This window comes from Pelecanus crispus, chromosome Z (assembly GCF_030463565.1).
Source record: "Pelecanus crispus isolate bPelCri1 chromosome Z, bPelCri1.pri, whole genome shotgun sequence".
NCBI classification, from domain to species: Eukaryota; Metazoa; Chordata; class Aves; order Pelecaniformes; family Pelecanidae; genus Pelecanus; species Pelecanus crispus.
Window position 1 is genome coordinate 13,873,697 of NC_134676.1, and position 27,728 is coordinate 13,901,424.

Here is a 27,728-nt window from a genome sequence, read left to right on the forward strand (position 1 = left end):
TTACAAATTAGCTTCTAGTTTACTGAATTCTATTACTTTATCAGAATACAGTTTAGTAATCTCTTCCTGAGTAAATCCATATTCTCGAAGAATTTCTTCTGTGTGTTCCCCTATAAAAGGATCTCTTTTAAATGATGGAACAGCAGGCGTCCTTGATAGAAGAGGAGCAGGTCTAGGACTTATCTCTTCCTGTTCATTTTTGATAAAAGAACCTCTTTCTTTGTTATGCTGATGTGAGGCAACATCATCAAAGGTTAAAACAGGGGTCACACAGGCATCAGTACCATCAAATATGCTGCACCACTCAGCTTGTGTCTTCTGTGCAAATATGGATGCAAATTTTTTCTTCATTTTGGGCCAGTCGGAGAAACTCAACTGACTGGGAAGTTTATCTGAATCTAGCCCAAGACCTGGAAGGAGAAAAGCAAAGTTTAACTGTAGTATAGCTTACTTAAATTAAATTAAAGTGCTGCCCACAAGTAAGTATGTTCCTTGAGAAGCTAATATTTTGCAGGCAGTCCAACAGAGAAGAACATACTAACTAAAAGTCACTTCAAACTTTACTATGATATCTATGATTGAGGAGGAGGGAGCAGAAGAATGCAATGTTCTATTACTTTCAATTAGACTAAACTGCAACAGTTACAGCCTTTTAACTAAGTACATATAATAAATACTCATTGGTATAAACACTTCATAAGAGCAGCAGCTGCCTAGAGACAACATTTTGTCCTGAGAACATTTTCTGTGACAGGTATTGTATTCTCTACCTAGCAGTGGCAACACAGAAGTCTGCTCAATGGGTCTTGGACTACAGCAATATACTTATCCCATAGATGCCAGTACATCTCACTCGCTGAGGCGAGCAGCTCCAGGGCTGGTATGATCTGCAGCAGAGCGCTTTAGCATGGTGCACAGGGGGGTTTCCCAAACCAGGGGAGCCTCAGGGGAAGCCAAGAGAGCTGCCAGGAGCCTGTAGCTGGCGCACAGGAAAGGCGCTAAAGCTCTGCCAGCTCAACCGGGGAGCAGTGCTATCCACCGGGAAGAAAGCCATGGCCTCTCTTAAGCTCTGCACCCACCGCGACTGAAGCAGCTTCCCAGAACGAGCTGCGGTGGGAACACGCTGCTACCCTGGTGTGGGGCTGCAGGGTGTGCCCTGCTTTTATGCGAGTACGGGACAGCAGCAGTGAGCACACCTGCAGGATGTGCACCCAGGTAGCGGGATGTGCACCCAGGTAGAGGAAGTCCTCTGCTTAGTGAGAGTGCTGTGGGAGGAGGTGAGTAGGTTGAGGAGTACGGGGGGGGGGGGGGGGGGGGGGGGGAGGGAGAGACTACTGGAACCCCACCCTACCTTCCCTGAGACAGCCTTGTCAGGCAGACAGGTCACACAACATGGAGGATTCCCTATCCTCTCTCTGCCTGGCTGAACACAGTGACTTAAGGGGTAGGGGGCAATGGCGACAAGTTCCTGCCCGGCGCAGCAAGCACGTCTCCTCTGCGACTGCCCCACCTTCCCAGGTGCCCTTGCATAATAGGTACGAGGCTCTGCTCGAACAATGATGAGGATGATGGTTTATCTAGCTTGGAGGTGTTGCCGAGGTTAAGTCAGCCTACGCCCTGCATCAAAACCACTTCCATAAAGAAAAAAAGGCGGAGCTGGAAGCCACTGTGCAGCGGGAAAACTCTGATATAGCTGCAATCCCGGAAACATGGTGGGATGACTCGCACAACTGGGGTGCTGCAATGGATGGCTATAAACTCTTCAGAAGGGACAGGCAAGGAGGAGAGGCAGTGGAATAGCTGTGTATGTTAGGGAACGTTTTGACTGTCTAGAGCTCGACCATGGTGATGATAGGGTTGAGTGTTTACAGGTAAGAATCACGGGGAAGGCCAACAAGGCAGATATCACGGTGGGAGTCTGTCACAGAGCACCCAACCAGGATGAAGAGGCAGACGAAATATTCTATAAGCAGCTGGGAGAAGTCTCATGATCACTAGCCCTTGTTCTCATGGGGGACTTCAACCTACCAGATGTCTGCTGGAAATACAATACAGCAGAGAAGAAACAGTCCAGGAAGTTCCTGGAGTGTGTGGAAGATAACTTCCTGACACAGTCGGTGAGGGAGCCAACTAGGGAAGGTGCCCCGCTGGACCTGTTGTTTGTGAACAGAGAAGGACTTGGGGGTGATGTGATGGCTGGAAGCTGTCTTGGGCACAGCAATCATGAAATGATAGTTTTTGATTCTTGGAGAAGTAAGGAGAGGGGTCAGCAGAACCACTACCTTGGACTTCCAGAGGGCCGACTTTGGCCTGTTTAGGAGACTGGTTGACAGAGTGCCTTAGGAGGCAGTCCTGAGGTGCAAAGGAGTCCGGAAAGGCTGGACATTCTTCAAGAAGTAAATCTTAAAGGCGCAGGAGCAGGCCATCCGCTTGTGCTGAAAGATGAGCCAGCAGGGAAGAAGACCAGCCTGGCTGAACAGAGAGCTTTGGCTGGAACTCATATCTAGTATGAAATTGACAATTTGACTTGCAACTGTTAACAGGCTTGGCTACTAAATGCCTGTTTGCAGGTAGAATTTACACAGAACTCCTCTAATCTTTAGCAGCAGATAGGCAGAAGAAACTTCCTGTGTCTTCTATTTCTACAGCTTCCTTATCACTGAGAGGGGTAGACATATAGTGACTGAAACATACAGGGGAGAAGAAAGGAAGATAATGTCCATTCTTCCACTCTTGAAGTTCTTTCTTTCTGCTCATAATCTCTACTACATGCACTTCTTGCGGCTCATAGGCTCCCCCAAGTTATCATAATATTTAAGAATTCCACCGTCGATCACAAGATTCTTAAACTGTTGCTTTGAAAATGAGTACCTGCTTTGAAATCTTACTTTGGTACTACAAAGGAAAACACAGAGAAATCACCAATCTCTAGACTCAGAAATACAGCCTTGCAGTTGTTCATCTTTATAAGAAAATCAACATAGTCAAAGACAGAATAAGCATTTTCACATCTTATTAGAGATTCATACAGGTATCAGGATAAGTATTACTACAAGGTAAACATCAGTCCTTATCAAGTTACCAAGTCATGTGCACCTAAATCGCTAAACTAAATCGCTAAAATCTAGTCTTCATAACCATTCATATCATCTAAAAAAAGATCAGCTGAAGATTACTCATACTGGTTGAGCATCCATAATTAAACAGAAGCTAACAATGCTTTCAAAATTAATTTGATTATTAACCCTCAAAGTATAATACTAAAGATGAACAGTGCTGTATAGTTTACTTAAAAACTAGGAGGTGAGGCAAATTTACCTTCCACAATAAGTAAAGCTAAGGTAACAACACACTGTCTGAGATTCTGTCTCAGTGCATGAAATCTTGTCAATTGGAAACATTGTTTCAGAAGTATTTATTTGCTTATTAATTATGGTTTGGGTTCTAGTAGCCAATCCAACATGAACAGAGCTCTACCATTATCCCATTACACAATTATATTTGAAGATCATGCCAGATGGAAACTTGGCTGAACCTAACCGTACAAGCTCTAGCAAAATAGAACAATATGCAGAACCTGGAATTTAATATTACATGCTCATTTTTCCGTTGACCACTGAAGACTTCAACTTTAAATAGCACAAACCGACAGCATTTAAGCACTATAGATTCTCATTTTCCAGCTTGTGCTAACCATTTGTGGTGCAGATGAACAGAATCATAGTGGGAGCGACTGAGTCAACAAGGAAACAATTACACAGCACAGAATTGTTTGGGATACCACAGGATGACAGATTTCACCCAGCATAATCAAAAACAAAGTATCTTTTACACAGAATACCTGGTAACACAATCTCAAGTTGTTTCCAAGTTTTTTTGTTCAAATTTTCATCTAGGGATTTTTGTTAAGAAAAGCCCAGTAATCTGCCCTAGTACAGCTTTGAAATAACTATTTTTGAAAAATGAAAAATTAAGTCTCATTATAATGATATAGTTTTAAGTCTTCTTTAAATGCTATAGTTTTATTGACATGTATCTGCATGTCATTTATTAAACAAATTGAAATCTCTATTTCTACAGAACTTCTTAGGCAAACTGCAGTAAAATTAGGCACCTATTTCAAGAGAGAGGAAACAGTAAAATTCATTAGATAAATCAGTGAGTACTACCAGACCATCGCTGCAAATGCATCCATAGCTGTACTCCAAGTTTATGTATTTAATTACCACAACTGCAAATGTTTTGGTGCAGCAAGAACCTGGCCCTCTACAGTATTTGTACAATGTTTAAGTCCTATCATGATTAAGTAAATTCAAATAAAACTTAACATTATGTGTAACTGATGGTGTCTAAAATGTAATGAGGAAACTGTCCACTTTGCAGGTCTTAGTAACAATGTTGTACTGCGGTACAGTAGCAGAATTTTTAATACAGTACACAATACTTTACAATCACAAAATAGAGAACCCTGTGGAAATCCTTCATAATAATGTAAACTATGTTTTCAAGGGCTTCCCAATTTTTTTTCCTTCTTTTTAAATAAAAGTCATACAATGTAGGAGTATCAAAGTAGTATGAAAGGAGTACTATCATAGAATCATAGAATCGTCTAGGTTGTAAAAGATCTTTAAGATCATCAGGTCCAACCATTAACCTAGCACTACCAAGTCCATGACTAAACCAGTTTAAGGGTAGAGTAATAATTAACTTCATGTTTCCTGGCTTGGTGGCTGAATTATTTTTTAATGAAAGTAAAACAAGAACAGAGTCATTAAGGTTGGAAAGGACCTCTAACGATCTTAGGATCATCAGTCCAACCATCAACCCAACACCACCATGCCCACTAAACCATGTCCCAAAGTGCCACATTTACACATTTTTTTAACACTTCCAGGGATGGTGACTCCATCACCTCTATGGGCAGCCTCTTCCAATGCTTGACCACTCTTTCCGTGAAGGAAGTTTTCCTAATACCCAATCTAAACCTCCCCTGGCACAACTTGAGGTCATTTCCTCTCATCCTATCACTTGCTACTCGGGAGAAGAGACCAACACCCACCTCACTACAACCTCCTTTCAGGTAGTTGTAGAGAGCGATAAGGTCTCCCCTCAGCCTCCTCTTCTCCAGACTAAACAACCCCAGTTCCCTCAGCCGCTCCTCATCAGGCCTGTGCTCCAGACCCTTCACCAGCCTTGTTGCCCTTCTCTGAACACGCTCCAGCACCTCAATGTCTTTCTTGTACTGAGGGGCCCAAAACTGGACACAGTATTCCAGGTGCGGCCTCACCAGTGCTGAGTACAGGGGGACAATCACCTCCCTGCTCCTGTTGGCCACACTATTCCTGATAGAAGCCAGGATGCTGTTGGCCTTCTTGGCCACCTGGGCACACTGCTGGCTCATGTTCAGCCGGCTGTCAACCAACACCCCCAGGTCCTTTTCTGCCGGGCAGTTTTCCAGACACTTTTCCCCAAGCCTGTAGCATTGCATGGGGTTGTTGTGACCGAAGTGCAGGACCCGGCACTTGGCCTTGTTAAACCTCACACAGTTGGCCTCAGCCCATCGATCCAGCCTGTCCAGGTCCCTCTGCAGGGCCATCCTACCCTCGAGCAGATCGTCACTCCCACCCAACTTGGTGTCGTCTGCAAACTTACTGAGGGTGCACGCAATCCCCTCATCCAGATCATTGATAAAGATATTAAACAAGGCTGGCCCCAAAACAGAGCCCTGGGGAACACCGCTTGTGACCGGTCACCAACTGGATTTAACTCCATTCACCACTACTCTCTGGGCTCGGCCACCCAGCCAGTTTTTTACCCAGTGAAGAGCATGCCTGCCTAGGCCATGAGCCACCAGCTTCCTTAGGAGAATGCTGTGGGAGACAGTGTCAAAGGCTTTACTAAAGTCCAGGAAGACAAGAACCACAGCCTTTTCCTTATCCAATGTATCCAATGTATCCATGTATCCAATGAACGTTATCAAATACACGTTCAGAACTTTAGTGACTGTTAGTGCTTTTCACATCAATGTAAGCTGATACTAAGTTCACCTTAGGTAACCGAGTTTACACCACATGATAACACAGAATCAAACCTTTACTCTCACCTGATACATAAAATTTACTGTGCTCTGCATACCTCTTGTAGCCTTGCTACAGCAATACTAAGCACATATTGCTGAAAATCAAGAGAAACCTGCAGAAGTAATTCACAGGTCAGCTGGAAGACGTTCTGTCTCTTTCTGTCAAAACATTGAGACAACATAAGTAGCACATGTTTCTTACATCAGATTTTTCATAAGATGCAAAGGCATTTTAGTTACTTATTGGCTGACTTTTGTAGTAATAAAATATAAGCAAAAGGATCACAGCATTTTTGTTAACAGCAAATAGTCTATAGTGAGCCCAGAATACAACTCCTAATACTACAGCTACTACAGAAATTATTTACTATATCTGTTTTATGTAGCTTCAGTTTCTCATATCATTTTTTTTTTAAAAAAATTATACATTTGTGGTAAGCAGAAATTTACTTTTCTCTGCTGAGCACGACCTACAAAGCCAACAATCTTCTCAAACTAAGATGCTGTATTTTCTTAAACTTAGCTTCCCTCTGCAGACCCCTTAAGAACTTTCCTCGCCATGTCTTTGACTGCACTCTGGTCCAGCACTGGGTTCCTAATTCTGCAGGGAAACACTAAAGCGAGCCAAAACCAAAAGGAAATTAGTTTCGCTTCAGCTAACCAGAATTTTGTGAGCCGTGACAAATGGTTCAGAAAATATGTTCCTTTCTCAACTCTGCAATCTTTAAATCTCCAACTCTTAACACCTGCAACACCCGTATCCTTGTGTTCTCATTATATAGGAGTGGCAAAAGTAACCTACTCTCTGAGTATGGACACAGAGACATAAAGTGGCTTTTGAATACATTTTATCTGGAACAGCACAAAATTGCTTACCAGCAGAACTGACCAGAATTATGGGAAAAAAGTATGAAATAAAATTATGGAAATTGTAACTGGAACATACTGTTTTAAAACAACTTCAAAGCAGGGAATTAATGCCTGGAACAGACGACTCAGCCTAAGTCAAAGCTCTTCGGGTTTGTGAAAGAGCAATACAATTCTCAGAAGCAGCTTTTTCTTCACTATTAACATTCAAAGGCTTAAATTCTGAACTGAATTTCTGCAATAGATATCCCAGAAAGGAAAAAAAATCCCTAAGCCACAAGAAGGATCTGCTGTTCTAATTTAGTACGCTATTGCTTCAGAAAGCTTGCAACCATAACTACTGAAGGGGATAAACATTTCCTATGTGAAAATCTGAACTCATAATACACACCTAAAATACAATGAACAAAGACCACTTTAAATGCAGTATTGTGAAAAAAACTCTTGTGTTCCCTCCTATACTTTAAACAACACACTTTTACAAAATAAACAAAGAAAAATTGTTGACTGTAAACAAGCAAAGACTGTGATACAATTAAAGGCAAAAAGCAAAATTTCCTTAGAAGACTGTAGTCTGTATGCTAGATTTTTTAAATATGATGGAAACAGACTGAAACACAGGCACAGCTGTGATTGCAGTTGCTGTCTACTTACAAATGGATACACAGGTTCTTTACTGCTGGAATAACTAGTTTTGAAACTTCAACTGTTAAAATCAAGCCATTTCTGTGCACTGCAAGCATAAGGGATACTTTCAAACATGAAAACAGTTGTTCAATGTGGGTGCCACAGTATAGGCAGATTAATTCATAGTTGCTGCTCCAATTTTATGCTCTGAATTTCTGAGAAACAACTAAGAGGAAAACAGAGAATTTGAACATTTTCCTCAGTAAAGAGCTATCTAAATAAGACAGAGACCAGTCAGTGGTCATGTTATATTGCCAGATCACTGGATTCATCCATCAGAGGCTTTTTTCTGGATAAGCTGGCTGGCTGGTTGAGAGAGAAAAGCCTAAGTCTTGCCCTGTTGCAATGATCAATACAAGAAAGCTGGAGTGTCCAGCTGAGAAGGAGAGTGACAAACATGAACAGACTCCATTACAGAATTCATTTTCTTTTTGAACAAACAGAGATTCCATCCCACTTCTGTAGCTTAAAAGTAAGTGCTATTCAACTTAACCTCTAGAGAAGAATAAAATACTGCAGCCATGAACACTGCAGGACAGTGTTTGATCACTTTAAGCCAAACAGATGGGTATTTGAGTAAGCAGCTTTATTACTTTCTTTTTTCCTTTGTATTTAATACAGGCGTTCTCCCTGAAGACATGTACCGGAATTCCAAACTCCTTACATTTTACTTTGATACAGTTTTACATTTATTTTTGTTCTCCAACTCCATTTCTTGCAAGCAAAAACATCTCAAGGGATTGGATGAGAATAACGTTTCAAAGAATGACAAAGTGTAGAATCATCAACTACACTGGCTTCTTCAAGATCAGTAGCTTAGAACTGGAGTTCGCAAACAAGTTACTCTCAGATCCTGAGAATAATCCGTATTCTCAGGATATGAAGGACAAAGTACCAGCTTCTTCAGCCAAGAACATGACTCTTCCAAACTTGACATCTTATCTGGGGGCAGCACATAATGCTGGACATGTCCCTGAGTCACTCCAGGAGCGTGCCTTATGTGTTTCATGTATCAGCATATACCAATTTGGATATTCTATGCAATTGCATAGCCCTTTTTAAGCTACGTAGAGAAGCAGCCATTTACAGCCACAGATGTGCAAGAACTTTGGGAGCACCGCAGGTTGCAAGAGAACAAAGCCAAAGCATACAGAACGAGATCTCTCTTTGGGGTGCTGCTCACCAAAGGCATACCCCACCTTACAACCTCATACCTTCATTGCATTCTACCATGCTCCTGAATTTCAAAAACTCCTGGAAGTGCAGATCCTGGCACTGACTACACTTTTGTTAGCACAATGTAATTGATTGGGGCTGAGCTGGCAGTAACCGCCTGTGAGAGGAGCTGTCATGGTTTAACCCCAGCCAGCAACTAAGCACCACTCAGCTGCTCACTCACTCCCCTTTCCCACCGTGGAAAGGGGACAGAACTGGAAGAGTAGAAGTGAGAGAGTAAGTCGTGGGTTGAGGTAAAAACAGTTTAATAATTACAAACAAATAATAGTAATTAAAAAATTGTAAAGAAAAGAGGGGGGGAAATAATAACAAAGAGAGAGAAAAATAAAACCCAAGAAAGACAAGTGATGCAAATGAAAAAAATCACTCACCATCAACTGACAGATGCCCAGCCAGACCCTGAGCAGTAGACACCCTGGTCAACCTCCCCCCACCCTTTATTGCTCAGCATGATGTCATATGGCATGGAATGTCCCTTAGGTCAGTTGGGGCCAGCTGTCCCAGCTGTGTCGCCTCCCAGCTTCTTGTGCACCCCCAGCCTGCTCGCTGGTGGGGTGGGGTGAGGAGCAGAAAAGGCCTTGACTCTGTGTGAGCACTGCTCAGCAGTAACCAAAACATCCCTGTGTTATCAACACTGTTTCCAGCCCAAATCCAAACCACAGCCCCATCCTAGTTACTCTGAAGAAAATGAACTCTGTCCCAGCCAAAATCAGTACAGGTATCTGTGCTACAATTCAAGGAATAATCAGCGGGGAGAGACTGAGCAAGAATAAGCAGCTATTCCACTGCTACCCTCATTCAGCAAAGATTTACCACATGTAAGTCATGCACATACAGAAGTGGTTCACATAACACTGGGTGCATCCACTTCAGGTATATCCTTTGTTGGTATTCCTTCTATTCATTAAGCAAAACTAAAATTAGGTTGAGAACTTTTTGTATCCTTCATATTCAGCGTAATGGAAAGACAATAAATACCAAATTCTTTCATGAATTTTTTATATGTTCATAAATTCTGTATGGAAAGCATAGCAATCTACCAAAAGAGCATAACAGAAGAAATTATTTTTAAATTAAATAACCAGTCAGAAGCTAAGAGCATATCTGGTCAAAAGCTTGAAGCACACAAACAGTTCAAAGGTAAAGAGACACGTGCAAATTTCTGTTTTAACTTCACACAATTATTTGCATGACCCATTCTAGTTTCTCAAACAGATAAATCACATTTTATAGTCATATCTAAAGAGTATCAGTCAAATATAAAAATTAAATCCATAGCTGGACACTAAAAGCACTCTGAAATTCTGTGGTGGAGATTAATTTAAAAAGCTGACTTCGCTTCTAGAAAAATTCTGTTCTATCAAGAAATACTATGAACTACTTCCAATGAACATTTATTTCTGAAACAATTTAAACAGTTTCTTTTTTTAAAAAAAATAGAGCTCAAATAACTGAAACTGCTTGAAATTTTATTCACAATACCAAAGAATTAGGTCTACTTTTTAAAGTATATTCTCAATCTCTTGAAAAATGTGTTTTCCAAAAATGGTTGTTTAGTGCTCCACCACATCACAGGCTACCCTTACCATAACTCCAGAAGAACACCTGTCATTAAAGTGTAGTTTCTGAGGGTAAGGTGAAGAAGGGATGAAAAAGAAATCAATCAATTCCTAGAAGAAGAAAGTCAACTGAACTGCTGCACTCTACCCAATTAGTTTCAAGAAATGTTTGGGTTTTACAAAGCAATCAACATAACCAATGTCATGAATCAAAATCAAGTATTAAAGAATTCATTCAGTCATGCTTTGCAGATGTGAAACAACTGCTCCTACTTACCCTTTATTAACTGCTCATAGAATTGAGGCTCAATGGCACCAACAGCCATATATTTTCCATCGGAGGTCTCGTAGGTTTCATAAAAATGCGCACCGCTATCTAGCATGTTCTCACCTCGAGGTCTGTTCCAAAGTCCCAAATTTTGTGATTTCCACAGGAAAGAACTTAGGTATGCTGTTCCTTCCACCTTGAAGATTTACAGGAAAAAGTAACAGCTTCAGTAAATTAGCTGGCACGTTACCTTAATTCTACATAAAACAAAAGAGCAAAAAACTACTACCAGTTCTGTCCTTTAATAAGATTTTTAATGACAAAATCTCTGGTAAGCAGTGTAATTTCTTAAAATTTTCAATTACTGTTTATATTGCATATGTGAAATCATCTAGAATTAGAGAATAAGAAGGAGCATAAACTTAATAACACAGCTTCAGATGGATAACACACTTTCAATGCACAAAGTTTCCTCATTTAGCAAGTTTATAAGGAGTTCCCAAAAAGAATGTAAATAATTTTAAGTGATGTGAGAAGCTTCTTGGCTCTATAGAACATTAAGTATCTGACTGCCGTCAAGCCTTCTAAACCTCTGCAAATCAAGATGCCTCTACCAGTCTTTTAAGTATCAAATTTTTATCTCAGCATTAACTTCTTTGAATTTACTGATTAGAGTAAGACTGCTATTTTTAGGAGAAAACTGGAAAGAAATCAAAGGTTAAAGCTCTCTTATACTAAGCTCATCTCCATCACTAAGTTAAGACAAATTATTCTCCCATTCTCACCACTGGCAGGTATACAGACATAGCAAGGTAATCTCTAAATAGGCAAGTGTCTGATGAATACAGCACTAGAAAACATGATTAATCCTGTTCCAACTTCTAGAAATATCCCTGGCTGGACAATTGGACAGCTAGCTTCTATCTGAGGCTGTGGTGGTGCAGCACTGCCCCCACCCCCCCACACCCCGCCGGGCCACTCTTGAGATCCCAGGATAAGCCCTAATTGTGCTGTTACCTTGTTCGCAAATGCAGTGACTGCAGGTCATCAGGCAGTCTCTGTCCACACCTGGGCCATCTGCTCCTTGAATTGTATACCAGAATGACTCAGTATGAATTGTGGTCAGAATGTAAAATACTGACCAAAGCCAATCACCTCGAGATCCTATAAATAGACCTTCTGGAGCAGAGCTCTCCGGGACTGCAGCAGGCTGTGTGACCCAGTATCTCCCCCTAAGCTGGGATGCCTCTCAGGGAAGATTTGAGGATCGAAGGACTGTCCATTGACGACTTCGTAAGGACTCAAAGGCCTCACTTCGCAAGGTTCATCAACTGTCTGTTGATGAATGCTGGCACAAAAAAGTGACTAATAAATGAAACTCACAAAAAGGGAAATTTTCATCTCAGGTTAACCTCGGGGTGTGTGTGTGTACAATTTGTGTCAGAACTGTTTGTCTGTCTGTGTGTGTGCGTAATTTGATTTAGATCATTGGTCTGTCTGTGTGTGACTTGATTTAAACCCCATCTGTGTGTGCAACCCTGCTGTAAGTTTTGGGTGACCCTTGCCATTCTCGAATCTTTTAACTAAGTCGCTCTTTTGATTGTAACAAATTCCATCAAATTGCTGTTTAAATTGGCTGATGCTTAAGTGCTGTTAAGAATTATACAACGTAATTCTGTGATCTATCTCAAAAATATTAAGAAATCTTAAAATTTCTGCTAAACCAAAGCTGTGTAAAAAAACCCCATATTTGCAACAGAGGCCTACTGCAATTCAGAGACAAATGAAAAGGTGTCTAATGTGTGCACCAAACGTCCAAATACATGCTCAAGCAACACCACACACACACACACTAATGTGGTCAGTTTCTTTTAAAACACGAAAAGGACAACATGGGGAGACTTCACTTAAGCCTAACTGCAGAATGATTACAGTAACAGTTATGTGTTTCACTTAATGGCTCCCTCATGCTAAAAGCATCAACAGTCTCTGAAGCAGGGACAAGAATCCAGAGGCACCACCCCGCTGGGTGACCTATCTGCTCCACAAGTCTTCTGTTCCTCCTGCGGAATGAAACAGTTCAAACAAAACTGAGAATGAATCCACACCAATCTAATCTTTATCCTCGTGACTGATGAATGCCTCTAGGATGTGGGAGTTTTGGTTTTGAATACCTCCAGGCTGAGAAAAACCTGGAACCCCAGTCTTCTGCTGGACAGCTAAATGCTCTTGCCATGAGACTATTATGCAAGTGATCATTACCACCATCCTCTCCTGTGGCTGTCTTTTCGCAAAGAGTGAGTCATGCTTGGTCAGATGCCTATCATCAGCAGAAGGCTCTGTCTCTGACTTTGGAGTGAACCAAGGACGGATGTAGGGGGTGACGCCTTATGAGGAAGCAATTAATCGAAGATTGTAATCATTGGTGGCAGATGTATACTTTGGAAGATCAGGAGAAATGGCCTAAGAACAGAACTCTGAAGTATAACACTATATTGCAACTAATGCTGTTCCACTGTCGCAAAGGGAAATGGGATCTTTGAATTGTAATTTTGCAACTTTTGTTGTTTTGCAGAAGGCAGGATAAATGGGATGAAATGCCATATGTGGATTTTTTTCTTTAAGAAATGATCATGAAACAAGAAAGAAATGTAAACTGTTGATATCTGATTCAAATGTATTGATGAGGATGGAAGATAGAAAGAAATTGCCTCGCTGTTGTTCTGCTTGTAGTATTGGGAAAAATGTTTGAAAACAGAACAGAAATGTGCAATTTAAATGCAAGGGATGGTCCAGATCGTTTTATGCTAGCACAAGAGCTGGAGTGAGATCCAAACACAGGGGTGGGCAGATTAATGGATAAACAATATCAGCAGTTGATATTATATGGAAAAAAGCATGCGGTAACTAGACCTAAAAACCTTGCAAAACTATATCAGGTGGTGCAAGGTAAAGATAAGACCCCTCTGTCTTTTATAAGAGACTGTGTGAAACAGCCTGGAAGTGGACAGATTTGGATCCTGAGGATGAGGCTAATAGAATGACTTTTACTACTTTCTTTGTGGGGCAGTCAGCACCGGACATAAAGAGAAAGTTGCAAAAGGTAGATGGCATGTCTGGAATGTCAATATCTCAATTAACAGGAATTTCCTATAAGGTACGCAATAATAGGGAAGGATTGGAAAGGAAGGAAAAGCAGAAAGAGAAATTGAAGGATAGAAAGCAAAATGCTGCAATTTTAGCAGATGCCTTTGCTCAAGCACAAATTTCCTCTCAGGGAAGAGGTTTCCCAAGAGGGTGGGGGTGCAAAGTGGGCTGAGGAGCAAGAAGACATATAGGAAATAGAGTCCCTTTGGGGAGAGCTCAGTGCATGATTTGCAAGGAAAAGGGACATTGGAAAAACAAATGCCCAAAGAAATGGACACCCCTGTCTGCACCCATTCTGGAGGCAGACTTACTTATGATTGGCATGGAAGATTCAGATTGATGGGGCCGGGAGTTAAGAAATTAGATTCCCCTGCTGAACCCCTGGTTTCAGTCAAGCTGGGGAATGAGACAGTTAAATTCCTAGCTGATACAGAGGCAGCATATTCTGTACTAAATAGTTGTAAAGGGCCCATGAGCAAATTCTCTATGTCAGTGATTGGTGCCACGGGAAAATGAGAGGTCAGTCTTTTCTTTCAACCGATTAAGTGTGAAATTGGGAATCAAATACTTACATATGAATTTTTGTATATGCCAGAATGTCCGTTACCTCTGATGGGAATGGATTTATTAAATAAATTGGGAGCACAAATAACCTTTGATCAGGACAAAGTTCGAGTACATATTTTACAAAATAATGTTTGGGAGGCACAAGTATGCATGTTACAGGAATTTTCAGAAATACAAGGTGCTGGAAATAAGGAGAAGCAAACTGAAGCCTCCTCTGAAATCATGAATGCAGTAATCCCTTTTGTCTGGGGAACTGAGAAACCTGCAAGAGCTATGTCAGCAGAACTGGTGAGAGTGGAATTGAAACCAGGAGCAAAGCGGGCAAGATGAAAACAGCATCCAGTAAAAATGGAGGCCCATGCTGGACTGCTGTCAACAACTGTAGCAGCCTTAGTCCCAGAAAGAACTTTCAAAATCAACACCCCTAATTATACAGAAAAAAGGAAACAAATTGGCCAAATTACTGAAATGCATAAAGACTACCAACAGATGGTGGGTAACCCCATTTGGACAACGTGTTGTAACTCCACAAATAATGAAGGAGTTAATGGAGTGAATCCATAAGAGTATGCATATGGGAACTGAAGCTTTAATTGAAGCAGTAAAAAGATATGCTGTAGGAATCAATATGATGCCGATTGCTGAAAGTGTTACACAACAATGTGAAATTTGTATCAAAAATAATCCTAAGATCCAAAGGAGACCCCCTCCCGGAGACGTGAAAAGAGATTTTATGCCTGGGGAATACTGGCAAATTGTTTTTTCCGAATTACCTAATTGTAATGGATATGGGTATTTGTTAGTAATTGTTGAAACTTTTTCAGGATAGCCTGAAGCTTTCCCATGTCACACCAATAAAGCAAGAGAGGTGGTGAAGATTCTGTTAGAAGAAACTATACCAAGATTTGGGGTACCAGAATGGTTCTCTTCAGATAGAGGACCTCATTTCGTTACAGCGATAGTTCAAGAAGTATCAAGATTTTTACAAATTAGGTGGGATTTATATACTCCATGGAAGCCGCAGTCTAGTGGGAAAGTAGAAAGAATGAATCAAAAAATTAAAGGCAGTTGAACAAAATTTGTCAGAAAACTCAGTTCAAATGGTCAGATGCTCTCCCGTTAGCATTACTGAGAGCAAGAATTACACCAAAGTCCAAAGAAAAAGTCAGCCCTTTTGAGATATTATTATATGGAAAACCTTATCCAAGTATAAATCATGAGCCAGGATCTACAGAATTAATAGGGAAACAATACCTTAAAGAATATGTGCTTTCTCCAGGGAAGGTTCTGTCTTCTCTTAATAGTTACCTACAGTTAAGAACACCTTTGGGCCTAGACACTACAGTCCATGAGTTTCAGCCAGGAGATTGGGTCTATTTGAGAACCTGGAACAACGAACCCCTGAAAGAACATTGGAAAGGACCCTTTCAAGACCTCCTGACCACATATACTGCAGTCAAGCTTGACAGAGTGGGTCCCTGGATCCATTACACTCAGATCAAAAAGGGTCTTCCTCCGATAAGTGGACTGGGGAAAAACAGAGGGAAAACTCTTTGCATAAAAAAGTTAATTCATGAACTGTACCTGGGATCAGGAAGCATCAGACATAGATTTTGACTGCATACAGGGTATTGTTTTGTTTTGTAATAGAGATAATTTTAGTTATGATTCTGCTGATAATATGGAAACCAAGATTTTCACATAAAAGGAACTACAATGTCTGTAGGAACAGTATACATTAAGAAGCAGCTCATTAAAATTTAACCAAGTTGTTTATTAATCTGACTTAGACAAAACGAAAGCTGTAAATGTAATGTTGTTATGGAAATCTAGTCTTGCAACTTATCCAGTCATTCGGAAGAATCCGTAACAGTAGTAGTGTGACTGCATGCCTCCATTACCAAAATTGGCCTTGAGCTCCTTGAATTGGGGAATGCTAACCATAGACTTAAATCTAACTTTTGAACTGATGATTAACGAAGACAAGATAGAACAAGTAGCAAAATCAAGTCGTGATTTGGGAGCTAGAATGGAAATGGGATGGCTGAATGAAATATTACATGGATTTGGATTCTCCCTTACTGGGTGGCTTTAAAATTTACTACAAGGCTTTGTCTGTATTGCAATCATGATTGTGATTGCCTGTATTTTATTTGGATGCATGAAATAAGCAATTATGTGGACTCTGTTTGTCAAGAACATAATGATGATCAAAGATTACGGAAGTCTCAAATGAAATACTTGAAACTTCCAAAGGGGGGAATTGTTACCTCAAACGTATATATTTTTCTTGGATGAAATGGAAATACTGCAGGAGTTAGTAGTAGTTAAGAAAGGATCACAGGATTGGAAACTAACACATGAGAATTTTAGAATATTCAAGGTAGTAAATAATGTGTACGCCAGATAAGAGGGTATTAGCAATGCATGACTCACTAACGAGTACCTCCTCAAAAGAATACAAATCTGCAGAACTTCAAGGACTGACAATGGAAACACCCTGCTACAAAGAAGGCTATAAAGATAAGGGAAGGCCACAAATGCAAGGTCAGCAGTGATAAAAGGGAACATCTTGCCCCAGAAGATGCTGAGAAATTGGGTGATTGCCCAAGCATGATAACTGGGGGAAAGGTAATTCTGGCATGGGGAGATTGCGACCACCAACTCAACTGAGGGATGAAGGGACTACCCCCCCACATTCCTTTTGAGCACATGCAGTGAATTAAAATTGTGCTGTAGCTTTATAATTAAGCGGAAAAGATACAGACCAATGAAAGAAGAGGATGCTCAGTCAGTTCAATTATTATGTATTAGATAGGTGTGGTATGTTAACTGAAATGTATAAATGTCAAAATGAACTTCAAGAGGTGTGCTTGATTTGTGGAAATATTCCACCTTCCACCTGGCACTGAATAAAGTAATGCCTGCTTCTTAATACAGAAAGTGTTAAGGAGTTCTATTCCCGAGTTTGGTGACACCTCAAGTGTGGCCCTGATTCCTATGCCTCTATGCCAGGGCAAGAGTGCAGATCTACAACTGTGCTTACCGTACCATACCGTGGTGTCCGCTCCACATGCTACTTAGCACATGGGAAATATCAGGCTCACTGCAAGATACCTGCGATCCCTACAGAGTCAATGACAAGAGACAACAACTCACATGAATCAGCTCAGACCAGGCATTTAATTCTCCCAAGGTAGACAGATGAAACACAGGACCCAGTGTCTACTTTTTAGGCAGTCTGACAATAACACTGGACACGGTGAACAGGTAATGCAAATCTAGCCCTTGGCCCAACCCTCTCTGCCCTCCTTTTGTATCAGTTTAATTTAACTAGAGGAGTTCCACAAGTATTACTGATCATAAGAATGCTCCCAAGCCATTTTTCAGCTTTAAGCATAGTAATTAGAAATAAAAGATAAATAACAAATTCTTCTATCACAAAAATTCGGATCTCAATCTAGAATTACTAACCTCAAAGACAAGAAAGAATTCATTTTTTTAGATTACCTCGGAAAAATAGACATTGCAATAAAAGGAAAAAACAAACAAGTGCTCAGTAAAACAATCCATAAAGTAAGATGAAAACTTAATAGAAGTAATCCTGGGGACACAAAGCTGCTAAAAAACAAATTAATTTTCCCTCCTCTACTGTAGAAAATTCCACCATGTGTCAGAGTAGTTAACATATTCAGACTACCTAAACTGTACAACAACTTAAGTAATAGGCCAATTAAATAAAAAAAAGAACGTTAAAATGAAATGTCAGCTGAAATGCTGTAGTATTGTGATTTTAAAATATCTACTTCCATGAAACAAACTTAAGATATAAAAACAGGCTCATCAACCCAGTCTATTTAACTGTCTTTGCTGTTGATCATGCATGTATGTTTTTCATTAACTGTCTCACTGAAAGTTTCACCTGAAAGGTGAAAGGAACACAACAAAATACCAGGTAAAGTACACCAGCAACATCAGCAGGGAACTGTAAATTCCACATTTATAGTGACACAAGAAAAAATTTAAAGAGAGAAGTTTTGAGGGCTTAAAACCAAAAAAAACCCAGAACACATTCCATTTCCAGTGAGCCAGAGATCTCATTAGGACATTAGCGGACTTACATTGATTCTTCTCATAACAAATTCTTTTAATGACATAAAGTACCAATAGCGAAAATAAGGTAACACTCCAAACTATAAGAAGTATCTTTTTAAATATTTGAAGACTTGTCACAGTTCTCCACAGTTTTTGCTTCACAAATATACAAACTCCTTCAATTTTCCTTTGTAGGTCATGTTCTTAGACTCACACCATTTTTGTGGTGTTTCTCAGACTTCCTCAATTCGGTCATTTTTTTTGAAAGATGATGGCTAGCGTCAGAAACACTATTTTCCTGAGACCTCATAAATGTCGAACAGATTAGAAGAATTACTTCAGAAACTTTGCTGGCTCTATTTCCTGTTTATACATCCTAATAGAGTGTGTGTGTATTTTACAACAGCATGATATTGTTGACTCATGTTCAGCTTGTGACTTAATACAAACCCCCAGGATTGTACTTTGGCCAATTGTTCTCACACTGCATTTGTGCTGCTAATTGTTTCTGCCTAAGAGAACTACAGAGCAGTGGTCTCCACAAATTTCAGCCAATTTTTTCCAGGTCATTTCTCCAATTTGAAAAGGTCATTTTCAATTCTAACCCAAGTGTCCAATGTACTTGTAGCTCTTCCCACATGCATACCATCTGTAGATTTACTAAACACAATCACTCATCCATCACTCAGCTTAGAATCATAGAATCGTTTAGGTTGGAAAAGACCTTTAAGATCATAAAGTCCAACCACTAACCTAGCACTACCAAGTCCACCACTAAACCAGTTTAAGGGTACAGTCATAATTTCATGTTTCCTGGCTTGGTGGCTGAATTATTTTTTAATGAAAGTGAAAACTAGGAATCATTAAGGTTGGAAAGGATCTCTAAGATCATCAGTCCATCAACCGAACACCACCATGCTCACTAAACCATGTCCCAAAGTGCCACATTTACACATTTTTTTAACACTTCCAGGGATGGTGACTCCATCACCTCTATGGGCAGCCTCTTCCAATGCTTGACCACTCTTTCCGTGAAGGAAGTTTTCCTAATACCCAATCTAAACCTCCCCTGGCGCAACTTGAGGTCATTTCCTCTCATCCTATCACTTGCTACTCGGGAGAAGAGACCAACACCCACCTCGCTACAACCTCCTTTCAGTTAGTTGTAGAGAGCAATAAGGTCTCCCCTCAGCCTCCTCTTCTCCAGACTAAACAACCCCAATTCCCTCAGCCGCTCCTCATCAGGCCTGTGCTCCAGACCCTTCACCAGCCTTGTTGCCCTTCTCTGAACACGCTCCAGCACCTCAATGTCTTTCTTGTACTGAGGGGCCCAAAACTGGACACAGTATTCCAGGTGCGGCCTCACCAGTGCAGAGCACAGGGGGACAATCACTGCTCCTGCTTATTGGAGAAAACACTGAAAAAACCCAACAGACATCTGTGGAAGTCCAGTTGATAAGTTTTTCATTTTGACAATCAGCTACTAAAAACTATTACTGGGGTAAAAACATTGGACCAGTTTTGCACTGATCACATAGAACTTTCATCTAGACCCTAATGCCAGGGCCTGCTACTGAGAATGCCATGTGAATTTGTCAAAAACTTACTCAAGTCGAGATAGCTAGCATCTCTTGCTGTTCTTCTACCTTCCAGAGCTCTTCAACAAAAGGATTTTTTTCAATTAATACAATTTTTTTTCAATTTATATTTGAGTCCAAATCATAGCCTTCACTGTATCACAAGACCTCGAAGAGAGGTCAAATTTTAATTGCAACGCTCTTTAAAAACAGAAAAAGAGACAGAGAGAGAAAAAACACTTGCAGATAACACAGGTTTCAAGGATAAATGTAAATACATATTTTTCCTCTGTAAGTGGCCTTGCAGTGAGAAATTCCATAGTATTCATTATTAAGCTAGTTTAGCCTTTCATTTATTTTACAGCACATTAATGCAAAGTGTTTGAAATTGACTTCTTGGCAATAATCCATGGCAGTGTAATTATTCGAGGGAACAGTGATTCTAATAAGACATGACCTGTCACAAATTCATAAGCGCAGGTATCTTGGATAAAGCTAATGCAATTCTTTATTTTATTAGGATCATAATTTTTGCAGTTATTAATTATGTTAATTGTTTATTATACACCCTATTTCCATACACCAAACTTACTCATCAAATATATACAGCTGATATTTTTTGAAGAAGGCCAACTTGTAAAAGGAAAGATAGAGAATGGCATAGGGGGAAAGCCGCAGTATGTGCCCCATGTCATAAGGATGTTATGGCAACAGTGATGTGAAAACTGCTTTCAGGTGAAGGAACAGCCATTTTATGAGATTACTTACTTTCCCTTTTCCAAGTTCTCAATTTTAAACCTTATGAATAGCTCCAATTTCCTCCCTTTTACTGACCTAGAGTAAGAAAAAACCCAAACAAGCAAACCTAAGAAACCCCACCTTCCTCAAGACCAAACTTACCAGACTTGCATCAATGACCTGCCCTTTGCCAGATTTGGTACGTTCATAAAGGGCTGTAATAATGCCCATTGCACACATGACACCTCCACCACCAAAATCAGCCAGAAGATTTATGGGTGGATAAGGTTTTTCATCTTTTCGACCCAGCCTTGACAGCACACCTGACAGTAGAGCAAACAAAGCAAAAATAAGTATAAAATTCATTATAAACATTCATTTCTACATTTCTACAACTAAGGTTTCATTCTTTTCAATCTATGCAAGTAAACAAGGGATGAAGCAAACTACTACCAAGTTTTCTGTCTCGGCTGTGTCTTAGCAAATAGTTAACTCTTTAATTCACAAAAGAATAGAATATCTGAAATCATATTAGTGAAGATGCATTTAATTAAATAGATTAATAAAAGTCTCACAGATAAACCATTGATAATTTGGCTGTATGGTGACAAAATTTCATCAAAAAAAACTTGTGTGCAGTAATTCTATTTTATTACTTTGTACATGAATAGAACCTCCCCCATAAGAATTCAATAGGCATTATGAACATGTCTCAAAACAATTTTGGTAAATTTTTCTTCTTTGAATCTAAAGTAAAAATGCAGACATATAGTCTTCTGTGCACGTAACCCATGAATTAATAATCATAACAAAGGTTTTCACACCAACAACTGCATTTCAGTACTAGCCTCCTTCTTCAGCTATCTTTGGAGAAAAAAAGGTTGTAAGAGGAATGGCTGAGTAACACAGGAAGGTTACCTCTGATTGCATGCAACATAGACACAGGGAACCTATGTTTATGCCAGAAATTACGCAGGAATGAAAGGGAATAGAGCAAAGGCTAAGCCAGTTTACCTCAGACGGAGCTTTGAATCCTCTGCCATCCTGAACAACCTCTTGTAGTTCCCTCATAGTGATTCCCCTTGGGCAAGCAAGAAACTGCAGTATGATCATATCTCTCCTATGCCTGTAGCCTAAGGTCTGAGACTTGCAGCATACACAGTCAAAATTTCCTGAAAATTGCATGATTCTGATGCACTGTTTAGTTAGCTAATGGTCTAATGCACTTCCTAAGTGCAAGCAACTGAGTGCATGGTATAAGAAGTTCCCAAAGCCTGTAGTGCAAGTAAAGCCCCATTGCTGACTAAAGCCTCACTTCTAACAGTCTAAAGGTCGTCACAGGCAAAAGCAGATTAACATATTAACTTATATGTGGAGTTTCTAATGCAAGCCATTTTTTAGTTAAAGAAAGCCAAAGCTCATCAGGAAAATACTCAGGATATGAGACCTCATTTTTAAGGAATGATACCTCCCAAACACCTTGTCCTATTTCCTTTAAATAGACAGAAAAACTTGACCTGTGAAATTTCAAGCAAAATTATTTAATTTTAGGAAGATAGCAGTAACCAAAATACTACTGATTAAATCAGCTCCAGAGGAAAAAAAAACACTTATTTTGTAAGCATAAAATATTACAATCTAAGGTAGTGATGGACTATACTGTTTCTGCACTGACTCTTTCCTTATGCTAATAACAAATAAAAATATTTTAATACTTTGAAATCATCTGGGTGTGAAGACAAAAGCGTTTCAAACAAGGCATCCTTTCTTTACTCTTTTTTATTCTCTGACAGCTAACATAATGAGACAAGACTGAAACGATCCCTGAAGAAACTTAATTCCACAACACAAGGACTCCCCATAGTAGGTGATACCAGATCACCACATTTGTGGTGCCTCTGCTCTGGCTCTTTGCTGGGGCTAAAAGAAATGCTTTATCCAGTGGGAAGCCAAGAAGTTTTGGGCCACTTTCTCTCCACCCTCACAGGAGTGGAGAAGCAGCAGAGACAGAAGCAGTGTGAACAGCAGTAGGTGGGGCCGTGCATGACACACTGACTGCTACCACCAGAGTTGGGTACTGTTGTTACTGTTTGTTACTGCATACTTGTAGAACATGACACTTAAAACCAGCATACTGTCTACAACACCTTAAGGAAACACAGCATTGCCACTTTATTTTAAGCCTACTTTCCTTTCACTTAGTATCAATGGAGGGACATTTACAGCAGAAAAGCAGGAGAGCTCAAATGGCTTAGGCTGCCTAGTTTTCATTCATTCAAAAAAAAGCTGCTCACAAACACGCAAAATAATCTGCAGCCCTTTCAGGATTATAAGAATATAGATTTTCTAGGAGAGAGGCCCTGAAGAAAGACAAAAATGCATTAAAATTCAAGTCCTCTCTTCAAAGAGAAAATCTTTATTCAGATAAAATAGCACAAAGGAAGGAAAATACTGTACCGCCTGAGAAGACATGCTGATCCAGCCTAACAGCTCACTGCTGCTGCCAAAACAAACAGCCTGTCCAGCCCGTGTTTCCTCCTGTCTTGTGCCATCTTTTTATGTTTGCTGGATCCCTTAATGAACTGCTTCATCTCAGTAACCTGGCAGACAACCATCCTCATTTCTCCTGGCCAGTTTTTGACACGTGACGGAGCTTACAGAGTGTGAGAGACTGAAAGAGTTAATGTATGTTGATGTCTCAGACATTGTGTGGAGACAAATTAAGGTCTGCATAGCGACAAATTAGGGTCTGCATAGCACCACTGAGCCACAGGTGAGAAGCCAGTTGGCACAGAGCCGGGAAGGTGTGTCGGAGGATGCACAGTCCCGCCTTCTGCTGTGCCGTACATCTCGCCACATATGGCCAGAAGTCATACAGGGTTCCTTTGGGGAAGGGGCTCACGACCACCCAAAAGACCCCTCGTGACCACCCCCGAAAATGGTGCCTGCCAGAAGATGAACGCTGTGGAACAAGAACCATGTAAGCCTCAGTGGGGTGAAACTAAAGGCAGGGACTAGCCTATAAAAGACACAACTCCGAGGAGCCAGGTGTGTGCCCACCACCAGAGGATTGCCAGGTTTACCATCGACATCGCAGAATCCAAGGGTGGTGATATCTCTCTCTCCCTGCCCCCCTTCCTTCTTTTTCCTTTCCTCTTGTAAGTACTTCAGTGAGAACCCATGTTGCCTACCATTACGCTTTCCTAGTTCAGGTTTCCTACCATTACACTTTCCAAGTTCAGGTTGGTTTGGGTTTTTTTACCATCAATAAAGTGTTTAATCAATTGTTTGGTGTTGTTTCACCTTAATTTAGCCCAAGGGAATCACAGAACTGCCATGATCCTCTCTGGGCAGCCCAGTTTGTATCGTGATACACAGGGGTTAAGTAAGCACCAGAGCTGACTGGAGAGAAAGGAGCAGGGAGAAGCACATGGAAAGAGAAGGAAACCTTTCTTTCACTGACAGAGACACTTCAGATCTGCTCAGCTGCTTCATCAGACTGCATCTCAGGTAATTTGAGATATCTGCAAATAAACTTTCAATAAATTCTTGAGTCTTGATTAAATCAAGGCGGGGGAAAAAACCTTATTTGACAGGAAATTTTACAGCCTACCTGATAAAGCCAAATAATTGATGTCATGACCTGCAGACCGGGCATATTTTCCTGTCTGGCCAAATCCAGTAAGTCTAGCATAGATGAGTCTGGGATTCTCTTCTAGAAGGACCTCTGGACCAAGCCCAAGTTTTTCCATGACACCTTAAAAAGACAAAAGCACAGAATCCTAATTTGTGTTTATTTTTAATAAGACTCAAAATACACATGGTTCAAAGTTAAATTATACAACAACAGAACTGAATTGCAATTTATGAAGTAATGCATTCAAGTATCCATATTACAATGTGAACACCCAGAATGTTATAAATTACCAACATACTGCACACATTTTGAATACAAGCCAGTTAAGTGGAAATTAAGCTTTAGGGTCATTTCTTTTTTTTTCAGCTTTTTTTCCTGTTTTACCTCCCCAAAAGACTGCCAGACAGATTGCTGCAATCCATGTACTGTTGAATGAGAGTGAAAGCTTGTTAAAAAACAAAAGAGAGAAAGAGGAAGCTTTTACGTTTTCCACATTAAAATGACCTGAAATTGCTTCCTTCTCTCACTGGAATATATTTTCCTCATCCTATGAGCCTCTTAGTACCCCATGTGTATCTGTATCTTTTAACTCACTGATGCGAACGGACCATGCCACTATTCCACAAATGATTTGCAACAACTGTACAAAAGAAAATGCATTCTTTTGTAATGCAGAGAATGAGGAACTTTCATAAAGCAGTGAAATGTAGGTTTGGTCAGCATGGGTTTACAGTAATCAAGGCTAAAATTTTGATCTTGCAGTTCTAAAATAGTGGTTTTAAAAGAAGCAGATTCAAATAGCAAATAAATGATAGATTTTTATTGGCTCAGTGCAGCTTGGTCAGACTATGCTCTATAATCTATACTGGCACTGCAGGGAAACACATTTTGGAGGGGAAGGATAACGTAACTTCAACACCTATTCCGCCCCAGAATCTATTACTGCAACTTGTTTCACAGACTAGTCCATAATACCAATAAATCTTCATATTCCTTAAGATCTATTTCTATTGTTGTCCTGGTTTCAGCTGGGATAGAGTTAATTTTCTTCCTGGCATAGTGCTGTGTTTTGGATTTAGCATGAGAATGATGTTGCTAACACACTGATGTTTTAGTTGTGGCTGAGCAGTGCTTACACTAGTCAACGACTTTTTCAGGTTCCCATGCTCTGCCAGGTGCACAAGAAGCTGGGAGGGGGCACAGCCAGGACAGCTGACCCAAACTGACCAAAGGGCTATTCCATACCATATGACGTCATGCTCAGTATAGAAACTGGGGGGGGTTGGCCAGGGGGCAGCGATCGCTGCTCAGGGACAGGCTGGGCATTGGTTGGTGGGAGGTGAGCTGTTGCATCACTTGTTTTTCCTGGTTTTGTTTCTCTTTCTCTTGTTGTTCTCCTTTTCATTACAATTTTTATTACTATATTATTATTATTATATTTCAATTACTAAACTGTTCTTATCTCAACCCACAAGCTTTCTTACTTTTGTCCTACCAATTCTCTTCCCCTTCCCACTGGGGCTGGCAGGGGTGAGCAAGCGACTGTGTAGCTCTTGGTTGCTGACTGCAGCTAATTGTAATTAATTAATTAATTGCAATTGTATTACATGCTGGGGAGTGGCAAGTGATTAATGCCAAGGACAAAGCAGCAAAATTTGGTAAAAAGCAAGATTTTCAAAAGCACAAGTGAGAACTGGGTGCCAAATAACCCCTGGTGTCACAAAGTCATTGTCAGAAGGTCAATGGTACATGTGTATTTAAAGAAACTCTCCTGCCACATGGGACCTCATCTTCTCATTGGTTCACAGCAGTGTCACTGGATCACAGATTTGCCTAGTTCAGTTACAGGCCCACAAACCCTGATGTGTAGTTACAAAATTCCGGCATTTCCAGATTAAAAAAAAAGGCAAGCACCTATAAAACCGAAGAAAACAGAAATTTCCATGATAGGAAAAGAAAGATCCCACTAGAAAATAGGAAAGTAGCTACAATAAAAAATGTAATTTAATGTCTTGATTCTATTTACACAGCTTCTGAGGAACAAAACAAAAAATTCTTAATGTAAAAAAATCACGATCATAAACCCCTGCTTTCAGAATGAAAAGCATTATCCGTGACACAGGATATATAAGCCTGTTTATGATGTGTGATGTTGAACTGGTACAGCCTTCTATTGCTAAACTGCAGAAACCTTGAGGTTCAGCTACACTTCAGCTAGCTCCTCACTGAAGCATGACCACAGAATCATAGAACGGTTTGGGTTGGAAGGGACCTTGAAAGGTCATCTAGTCCAGCCCCCCCTTGCAGTGAGCAGGGACAACTTCAAGCAGATCAGGCTCCTCAGAGCCCATCCAGCCTGACTGCGAATGGTCCTCTTGGTAACACAACAGCATCCTCATGGAACAGCAGGGATAATGAAACAGCCCATGCATGAGCATCAGATGAGCGAGTGCCTGTGTATGACCCATGAACGAAGACAGCATGTTAAATCTGTTGTCTTCAGAGGAATCTTAAGCTCTGAGACTCAGACCACTGTCTGCTGCATCTTACCCACACGCTAACCTTACAAACATGAGCTGAATTGTATCAGCAGGCCGGAGGCACTGCAGGACTGATGCCCAAGCTCATGCATGACTCCTCGGCCCAGACACCCTCTGCTGCCGTCCACAACTATTTGTTCAGTGTCTCCGTCAGTGGGGCAAGGCCCCGGCTGAGCACCTTCCACGGCTCCTGCCCTGTGGTGCTGCAGGGCCGCTGCCCTTCACAAACCCCGGTGCCTCCTGCAGCACTTCTCACCCGGTCACGCGAAATAAGCCCCCAGAAGCCGCTCCCTTCCCGCTTCCCACTGTGGATTTCAAGAGGTCACGGACCGACAGGAGCCCCCTCAGCACCGCACCCCACGGCCCCTCAACTGCCAGCACCCCACCTCCCGCCTACACCCCCTACACCACCTCCCTCAGGCAGCCCCCACCGCACCGCCCCCCGCTCGACCCGCTGCCCCCCGCGCCCGCCGCCCCTCACCGTGGCGGAAGGGTTCGATGACCACGTCCGCTCGGCGGCACAGCCGCTTCAGCACCCCCGGGCCCGCCGGCTGCTTGAGGTCGAGCACCAAGGAGCGCTTGCCGCGGCCCTGCACGTCGATGGCCACGGCGGAGCGAGGCATCCGGTCCACCCGCACCACCTGGGCCCCGAAGTCGGCGAGGATCATGCCGCAGAGCGGGGCCGGCGCCAGGCCGGCCAGCTCCACCACCCGCACCCCGCGCAGCGGCAT

General features: G+C 41.2%; 1 protein-coding gene across 1 annotated transcript; it reads right to left on the bottom strand.

The window, feature by feature from the left end:
- On the bottom strand, nt 1-27,728 carry AMACR (alpha-methylacyl-CoA racemase). The gene is made up of 5 exons (XM_075727020.1): nt 27,479-27,728; nt 24,434-24,577; nt 20,983-21,143; nt 10,706-10,892; nt 1-410 (listed from the first exon to the last, which is right to left on the bottom strand). Exons 1-5 carry the CDS (start codon nt 27,726-27,728, stop codon nt 1-3), a joined length of 1,152 nt encoding a protein of 383 aa, XP_075583135.1.

Excerpts from the sequence above, each read along its gene's own strand:
- AMACR (XM_075727020.1), bottom strand. The coding sequence starts at position 27,728 with ATGCCGCTGCGCGGGGTGCGGGTGGTGGAGCTGGCCGGCCTGGCGCCG. Across the intron at positions 21,144-24,433 it reads CAATTATTTGGCTTTATCAG|GTGTGCTGTCAAGGCTGGGT; the intron begins GTAGGCTGTAAA and ends CTCTACTGTCAG. Across the intron at positions 411-10,705 it reads CTATGAGCAGTTAATAAAGG|GTCTTGGGCTAGATTCAGAT; the intron begins GTAAGTAGGAGC and ends TTCTCCTTCCAG.